The sequence below is a fragment of the Poecilia reticulata genome, linkage group LG18, assembly GCF_000633615.1.
Source record: "Poecilia reticulata strain Guanapo linkage group LG18, Guppy_female_1.0+MT, whole genome shotgun sequence".
NCBI classification, from domain to species: domain Eukaryota; kingdom Metazoa; phylum Chordata; class Actinopteri; order Cyprinodontiformes; family Poeciliidae; genus Poecilia; species Poecilia reticulata.
This window is the reverse complement of record NC_024348.1, coordinates 20,092,935-20,102,318: the sequence shown is the minus strand read 5'-3', so window position 1 is coordinate 20,102,318 and position 9,384 is coordinate 20,092,935. Positions and strand designations below refer to the sequence as shown.

At 42.2% G+C, this 9,384-nt stretch overlaps 1 protein-coding gene across 2 annotated transcripts in view; it reads left to right on the top strand.

The window, feature by feature from the left end:
* Nucleotides 1-962: 962 nt before the first annotated feature.
* Nucleotides 963-9,384, top strand: part of LOC103480834 (zinc finger protein 169-like) — an 18,488-nt gene continuing 10,066 nt past the window's right edge. Inside the window, exons 1-6 of one of the 2 annotated variants that reach the window (XM_008436022.2) lie at nt 963-1,240; nt 3,117-3,572; nt 6,207-6,392; nt 6,480-7,148; nt 8,648-8,708; nt 8,805-8,875. In XM_008436022.2, the coding sequence (XP_008434244.1) occupies nt 3,356-3,572; nt 6,207-6,392; nt 6,480-7,148; nt 8,648-8,708; nt 8,805-8,875 (1,204 nt within the window). In that variant the 5' untranslated portion in view covers nt 963-1,240; nt 3,117-3,355. The other variant, XM_008436023.2, reaches the window with a different exon arrangement.

The window sequence follows — 9,384 nt, the reverse complement described above, 5'->3', positions numbered from 1 at the left end:
TCCACAAAATTCCTGGACCCTTTCAGCTGCAGGTTCAAAGGACAATGGTATGGTACCAAGGTAGGATGATTTGGTTGGTGTCACACAACATAGTCCACTGACTGAGAGACAGAACGACCAAACCTGTTTGTTGTGCCTGAGAGTTCTTGTATTCATGCCCCTAGTCTCATATCGGATGGCAACTGCAGTGAGTCAATGGTAAAAAYGAACGTCATCCAGTCAACTACTGATAAATTTGCACTTAATCTTTGATGGACAATTAACTAGCTGGCAATGGTATATCAGCAGCTAGCTACTAATAGCTTCAACCACCTCTTGTTCATCTATCAGCCATCAGAGGAAACATCTGCGTTTTATAAAGACGCTGGAGTGACGAGCCCTTTCTACATGCATATGTATGGTTTTGGGGAAATTGTAGTCTGCGATTTTACAGAAAAACTATGATTTAACCCGTTCAGATGACACAACTTTTTATGAAGTGTGGAGAAGAGCTCTAGTGAAGCCAGCTGCACATTATCTAGAAAACAGAGACTACTTCCAGTTGCATTTCTTCGTGGTTTTCGCCAGGAGTAACATTTATTGATCATGTGACTCATGATGCGGAAAAAGTGTTTCCATTGCAGTTCTGCCAAATACATCGATTTTGATACGGCCGGAAAAAAACACCTTATCCTAGCGCAAAAACTTTTGATCGAAAAAAGTGACGTTATTTTTGTCTAAATTGACTTGTTTCTATTAAGTGGGTTTATTTTTCGTTATTTCAGGTTGTGCAGTTTTACGGTTAATGGACACAACGAGCAGTTTACAGCCCGAACCATCATTTCAAAGAGTTACGTGATCATGTCTGCAAGGGTTTCGGGTATTTTCTGGGTCTCTTCATGGTGGGAACTGTATGAACCCAGGACTTCATGTACAAGAAGCACTGCTTCTCCTCCTCTGTGTTACTCTCACACAGACAGAGGGAGAGAGAGAAAGAGAGGAGGCGGAAACCTCCATCTGCCCTGCTCGGTGACCGACCCGTCATCCTCAGGAACCGGGAGGAGACGGATCTTCTCCTCGCTTCTCTCCCTTCTACTTTATATAACACTGGACGCAGAAACGGGAGTAACAACGGGAGGAAGGATGAAGTGAAGAAGTAAAAACGGGAGATTTAATATGGATGAGATCTATAGTCTATATATAGGCTATGCCCCGGACTGCACCACCGCCGCCGCCGCCACCATCTGCCCTCATGGTACCGGTAAGTCACGGAGGGAAAAGCCGGGGATCGACTCGTCCCGGGGCGGGTTGGTCCCGGCTATGACCGGGCGCTGATGCTAACTGACCCGTGAAAATGACTTCTGAGGTCTTGTGAGGTCGGGTTACCGTTCAGCCATGTTGCAGGAGAGGGGGCGGGAGGGAAGAGGAGCGGAGGTGTGTGTGTAACAGTGTGTGTGTGTGTGTGTGTGTGTGTGGTCGCGCGCTGACACCTGCCCCTGTTCCCGGTAACGAGAGGCAGCGCGAGCGGAAACCGTTAGAGCCGTTCGGAACTGAACATCCCAAAACCCCGCGAGATGACTTTCTGACTCGGCGTGCCGGGGAGTGTGAGCGCCGTTCAGCCATGTTGCAGCAGGAGGGAGACGGAGGGAGAGAGGTAACCGACCAGCTAACGCACAGCGGGGCTCCGGGGGGGCTCTGACACCGACCGACCGACCAACACCGAGGGGACCGGAGGGGAGGGGAGCGAAGAGGAGGAGGGGGGGGTGTTGTGGTGAAACTGGTGTCCGGTGGATTCTCGCTCCCCTGCCGGATGCGGCGGCAGCAGCCCGCATGGTGTCGCCTAGAGACAGGGGCGAGAGGCTGGAGGAAACGGGGTCGAGGGTAGCGAGAACACCGAGGCGAAAGAACACGACATGTTCCCGTTATTCTGAGCTATTGGGACAAAATTACTTCGTTTTGATATTTAATGTTTTACTTAATGCAACATGTTTGGGGCGAATGTTGTCTTTAAATATTTGTTTCTTCTTTAAGAATAAATCATAAAAAAAAAAAAAATTGCACTATATTTTATAAATGTAACTTTGTAAAACAATCTGCTTAATCTTGTTTTATTTTATTTTTTCTGCTTAAAAATATATTTTTTAAATGTTACTTTATTTGTGTTATAGTATTTTACAAAATTTGTTTTCTTGGGGGGGAAAAAATCACATTTACAAATATTTATTTTTTATTTATTGTCATTTAACTTTTTTAAATACATTCTCTAATTGTAATAATGAATTCAGCTATATTCTTTGTTTTTATTTTTAAATTTAACTTGCATATTACTTTGTATTTATATCTCTTAATTGATTTATTAATTACATTTTAATGTTTTATTTAATCTATGTTGCTTTAATTTTTTTACCTTAATGTATTAAATAAAATTTGTATTTGATCTTTTTGCTATTTTTTTGTACCTTTCTTATCACTTTTTTTTTAATTCAGAATTTATAATGTTTAATTTACATTGTATTTCATTTTGTTTATATTTTACTTAATTTGTTTGTTAATGTGAGAAATGTGTTATCTTATTGCTTTAATGAGTTTAATAATAGAACTGAAGGATCATAACGACAGTATGTAAACCTAAACATTTTATTAAAATGATAAGGGATCAGAATAGAATAATTTATTATATTTTGATTTTCATGCCACGTTTGAATTTAGCAGTTGTGACATATTTTTAAATATTTTGTTTTCTATTTCATGGGTATACAGTTAGTTAAATGTACATATAGTGTCTGCATGTGGTGTTTAGGGCAGAGGCAGGATGGCAGTGCATGAAGAGATCAAGACTAACAGATGGTGGCAGGCTGAAGTGACGATTATTGATCGTAATTGATGATTGCTTGTCGGTGGGAAGGTCAGGGCTGGAGATGACACAGCAGGGTTTGTTACCATGGCGGTAACAGGAAAGATTTATCCTCTTATTATTATTAGGCTCTATCTGTTTAATAATTGATTCATTCACAGATTCACTTTGTTCGTGTTCCTCTTCCACTTTCTCACCCTTGTCCTCCTCCCTGCTCATCTTCCTCTCTCCCCGGCTTCACCTCGCTCCCCTCCATCCGTCTCTCTTCTTCTCTGTCTTTCAGGTCAATGAGAGGCAGCAACAGCTCGCTGTGAAGAGCAAATCCTCCCTCTCCTCTCTTCTCCACCATGATCTCTCTTCCATACGTTAGCCTTCTTATTTTAGCAGCGCTGCCTTCCTCCTCCTCTTTCTCCTCCTCTTCTTTCTCTCTTGCCCTTCTCTTTCTCTGAGTTTTGACTCTTGATTTTTCCTTTTTTATTTTTGTTTTTTTCCGTCAAACACACACGCACACACTCTTGTGAGATGAAGCGTGGGTCGAGTGTGTTGCAGCCTCCCTCTGATGCAGCCAAACGACACACACACCCCGCTCTGACAAAGACACACTCCGGTGATGAGGCTTTGTCGATGAGTGTGTGTGACGCGCGCGCCGCAGGTTCGAGTCCCTTCCCAGCAGCCACCTCTCTGTTCAGCCCTGATGTCAGCACCAAGATGGCGTCTGACCTCCTCATCAGGCTTTCAGGTAGACACACACACACAGATTCATCAGTTTCCACGGTGAGCTTCATTTCTGCTCTTCTCCAGGATTTGACCCTTTTTCACTGACTTTAAAGTCAAATTATTTTCCTTTTGAGACATTTCAAGATCACATTTGTCCTCAAATTGTGCCAGGATGTATAGATAAAACCCTTTAAAGGTGAGCTGTTATGCTTTCTTGAACAGATCTATGCGTGCAAAACAGTAAAATTACATTTTTTGCACAAAATCATTCTAATATTTCTTTTCTGAATGAGCAGTTTTAGTGCCTCTGTCACTTTAAATCTAAGTAAGTTGGTGTCGGCCACGCCCCCAACTCAACGTTTACACACGGCTGTGAAAATGGCTGTAAACAGATATGCAATTATACAACCGTTGAAAAGCAGAAGTGGAGCCTCCTGCACATTCAACAATGCAGCAAGTGGTTTCTGGATGGTAATCAATCAGTCCAATCAATTAATAAATCAATCAATCAAGTTTATCTGTAGCACATTTCAACAACATGACATATCAAACTGCTTTCCATCATAAACACATCATCAACAATTGTGAAGTAAAATAACATTAAATTTTGTTATGTACCGTCGTTAAAATCATCAGCATGTTGGTCAATGTTCCATTTATTATGATTCAAAAGCAACTCTGAACAGCTGGGTCGTTAGCCCTGATTTAAAGGAAATCAGTGTTTCAGCTGTTTTGCAGTTTTCTGGAAGTTTGTTCCAGATTTGGTAAGTCAACAACAGCAGCCGTCGTACAGCTGTAAAACCAGCTGACCAAACGTGCTGGAGCTCAGCTTGGGTTGCTAGGTGACAGGTGGAGTTCCGTTGGGGTGGCCAGGTAACAGTGCAGCACCCATTCAGGAGGTTTTTGAAATGGCTAATTTTCCAGACACCAAAGAACTTATTGCCAAAAAACGCCTGGGTGATTGATTTTTTTAAGGGCTTCGGTTGTTCATAGAAGCAGTTGAAACCCAACTGGAAGATCTAATTTAGAAATATTTGCAGTGTATTTATGTTTGACGGTAAATATGACTGTTTGTTACTCGCCACATCGATCACGGATTATAACTTGGCATCCAGTGAGGCTAAGGCAGCGGTGTAGTTAAAGTAAGAAAGGAGGGACTGATTGATGTATTTTGGCAGAATCCAGATTAAAAACTGCTTTGACTTCATTGATAAAACAATATTTAAGCACAACTGTTGTCTTGAAAGATATATGTATGGAGTTTAGAGGGCCACATAAAATGCTACAGTGTGCTGGATTTGGCCCCTGAACCCTGAGTTTAACACACATGCTCTAAAGAAAGCCGAAAAATCTCTGATTATAGCGAAAGTGTTAAAAATCATTAAAATTTGGGCTACCTGGGCAAAGGGAAGCTTAACCTGTCAACATGTCTGCTGCAGAGCGGCAACAGATGGGGGGAAATTGGGAAAAGTTACCTGATTTAATGAAATATTGCTGACTCTGAGGCCCAAGTGCAGCCAATTTATTCCAGCTGTAACTGAAAAACGATCCGGCAGACAGGCAAAGCAGCAGCAACCGTCGAAGAAAGCTGTCATCTCAACCGAGCACATGCAAATTCCTCAGATTTACAGAGGATTAGGAGGGGAAATGCACAAAATCTTTGGTACAGAGTGACATTTATTTGGAAACCTGTTAAATTACCAAACCTAAAATAATCTAAAATTATTTCCTCACCCAAACCTCCTGGATCCAGAAACGCTCCCTAAAAATAGCGGAAGAACGCTGTCTGATTATTTGTATTCTCTGCACAGCCGAGTTGGATTCTTTGAGCTTTGGAAAGCTACTGATTCTTTTTTAAACATTGCACAACTTTTCATACAACTTTAACTTTTTTTTAAAACTTTTTTTGGATAGAAAGTGGAAAGATAGTGGATGGAAACAGATACATGGAGCATTAATTAGAGCAGCRGATGAGAGAATCAGTTCATAACTGTCTGTCTTAATGGTTCAGACACCAAATATACCTTAATAAGCAGGAATATTAATTTATGTACCTGCATATTAAATACAGCAGAAGCTACTGTTAAGTTTTCCTTATTTCTGCCTTTAGTCGTTCAGCCAATCAGCACCAAGATTTATAATCGGCTCCACTGATTGGACAGGATTTTATAATGGTTGGTTATAAAGAAATAAATAACATGGGAATGAAATGGTGATGATTGGCATCCATCCATCCATCCATCCATCCATCCATCCATCCATCCATCCATCCATCCATCCATCCATCCATCCATCAGGCTAGTGCAAGTCTTCAGAGGTCAAAGGTTAAAAGTTGTGGTAGGCCAGTCTACCACAGGATAAACCAGTTGCTTGGCTGGTCATTGGTGGCAACTTTAACATCTAAATTACAATCTGGTTGGACAATGAAGGCTACATTTAAAAATAATATCACACCAGTAACAAAAGGAAAGAAAAAAATCTGATGACAACCACAAATTAAATCAGCATAATGTGAGTAAAGTGGAATAAAATCCCAGAAAACTGGATGCTATCACCCTGTTATGTCATGGTATCGTCAGGATCTCTGCCGACCTTTGGCCTTTCAGGGGTCAAGTCTGTGCTGTCAGCTGAACTCTCTCTCTCTCTCTCCCTTCAGAGGCCACCCAGAAGGCCCAGATGCATCCTGGGAGCCAGGAGGAGGCGGAGCAGCAGGACGAACCCGGCGTCGCCCTGTCGCCGGACGGCCCCGGTGCGAGTCCCGAGCCGCCGTCGCTGACCCACACCCCGGAGGGAAACGCCGTCACAGACACCCTGGCCTCAGACCTGCTCAGGAAGCTGGCAGGTACAGACAGACTGACAGACGGTACAGGAACGTCACCATGTTCACAGATAATAAAAAACACTTTGTCATGTTTCCCTGGTGTTACAGAGCGCCAGGATGTCAGCGGCCACATGTTGAGGCTCAAAGAGGAAGAGGAGCCTCTGGAGGTCGACTCCATGACCCCAAGTCAGCCGGTCGTCAAGGAGACGACTCATTCCACCTTAAGGATGGCGAACCACCATCTCTTCACTGTAAAACCAGAGAACCAGTTCCTCACTAGGAATAACCCAGCTGACCAGTTGCTCCCTGGAACCAGTATTTTGGACCAGTACAACTTTGGTCTAAACGCAGCAGATGGATTTTCTTCCTCTAACCCAGCAGACTGCTTCTTGAACGCATCAAACGGTTTTCAGTTTCAGGTGAAACTGGAGGATTGTTCAGCTCCTGAGACCGCAGTGGAGGACCTGCTTCACCCCAGAGCCAAGATGGACGACCTTCGTCCTGTCAAAGCAAAGATTTCAGAGAAAACGTTCAATGGAGCTAAGATGAGCAACAAGTTTTTCTCTGGTATCACGAAGGAGAGCCAGTTTCCTTCAGCGGCCATGTTGGAGAACGGGATTGTATCTGGAGCCAAGATGGCCGCTCAGGTTTTCTCTGGAGCGAAAATAGAGGAGCATTTTCTCTTTGGAGCCAAGATGGAGGACGAGTGCCTGAGAGCGGTGCTGTGGCAGGACATGTCCGTCAACCTGGCCTCTACGCTACTGCATCAGCTCTCCGGTAAGATAATTAATCACTGGTCGTTTCCAGGTCAATATGTTGCTTTTCTTCAGATATAGAGCAACTTTTATTCTCCAGGGTCAATGTGAACTCAAGTGCAACCCTAAAATGGAAACCTAGAAAGAAAACAGTTACTGACTGTAACAAACTGCGGTTGAGCTGATGAATTTAATGGTTGGTTAAATTCACTGGTTAAATTCATGACCGTGATATTCTGGTTTGATCAGGAGTCATAAGATTTAACCGACGCAAATGGAGATCAGAACCAAACTCAGAAGAAATTGGGTGTAGAAATACAAACAGATTAAATTACAATTGAGGTTTTACCTTTTTCTATTGGGCATGCCCATGTTTTAGCCTATTGGTCCCATATTGATAACCAATGTTTGGTTCCATCTTGCTGACATTTAAGTTTCCTTAGGGGCGGGGCTGGTCATGTGGTGTCTGTTCGATCATGGGACTGTGATAGGGATGCAGCAAAGGATTGTGGAGAGTTTAACTGAATCAGAGATGCAACATGTTTTTGTTTTTTGGCAAAATGGTAGGGAAATGCATATAATTCAGTAAATGTCAGGCATAACTCTGATATTCATTTTAGACATAGATATCTAGCCACATCTTTATATTGTTGCAGCCCTACTTTCTATAATTTATTGTGATAATTGTTGAAAATACTGAACTGCCAAGAGAAATGAACCAACCTGTTGAAGGTTCAGCAGCTGGAGATCTATGGTTTGTGCTGTTTGTTTATACTTGTTAAAAAACAGAGTAAACTTGATACAATCTGACACCACAACATGTCAGAAAACAAAGAAAAGCTCAAATTACAGCTGGGCAATATGGCTGAATAACATACCATGGTACGAACGTTTCTGTCTATTCATAACTATTCATTTTTTTCTTTAAATATCTGAAATACTGCCAAACCAGTGGCGTGATCTTTCCTTGAAACTGCTACTGTGCAAGTTACTCAGTAGGTCGTTGCTAGGTAACCAAAGAGTGAGTGAGTTGCTAGGTAACCAAAGAGTGAGTGAGTTGCTAGGTAACCAAAGAGTGAGTGAGTTGCTAGGTAACCAAAGAGTGAGTGAGTTGCTAGGTAACCAAAGAGTGAGTGAGTTGATTCCACTAATTTAGCTTAGCTAGCTGTGAAAGCTTGTGAGAGCGACTAAATCTCCCAGAATGCTGTGCGGTTCTGGGTCAGAGTTAGTGAAATTATGGAACATTTTATCGGCTGTATTATCTATTGATATTGATCACGTGTCTATCGCGACACATATTGTTATTGAATTATTGTCCAGGCTTAGCTCAAGTGTTACTGTAAGACAACTGAGAATCATTCTGGAAAAACACGTCAACTTTGATTTGACATCGATCGGAGCTTAACGATCCAAATAACAGCTGAGAAAGTTGACAAACTCAGTCAAAGCTGGTGAAGCAACACATGGTGTCTGGGCTTTAATTGATGAGTCATGAAATAACTTTTTCTTGGTTGTCGACAGAGAAGGTCAGTAAGTCCAGCTGTCAGCAGGTGGAGAGGATGGCTCCGCCCATCAGAAGCAGGTAGCATAAATAATTCCTACAGATAACCTCACCATAAATAAATAAATCTCGGTTATGTGCCTGACTCTGTCTGTCTGTCTGTTGTCGTCTTTGTAGTCCTGCTCTGAAGATCAACTTGGACCACGTCCCTTCCTCWCCACTGTTGAGCGCCAGAGAAACCCCACATGGTAATAAACCCTGTTTTGGTTTGTTTTGCTTTTATTTACCAGCAGAACAAACCCGAATGGAACCAGGCCTTTCAGATACCATCAGTATGGGACGATCACAGACCAGTGAGCAACAGTTGGTCATARATGGGTTTTGGCATTTATGAATGTTATTCACTTCAACATGAAGTAATCCAGATAGAGATGTGCTGATCAGGTTTTTTCCTGCCGATACCGATCACCCATGAGGGCCGATCACTGATACCGATCACCGATACCGATCACATAATTATTATTATTATTTTTTTATCATAAACACTACCGGTTACATTATGTAGAAAAAGGAAGCATGAATTCACCTTAATTTAGACAAAAACTTGTTTTTAATAACTTTTTCCAAGAAGAAAACTAAACAAAACAGGCATTGGGCAAATTGTACTGCTATCAGTAACACTATCTTTAACAGATTGATAACATATGGAGGCTCTGAAGAGGCTAAATAATGCAAAGAGCCAAAATAAAACCTCTCA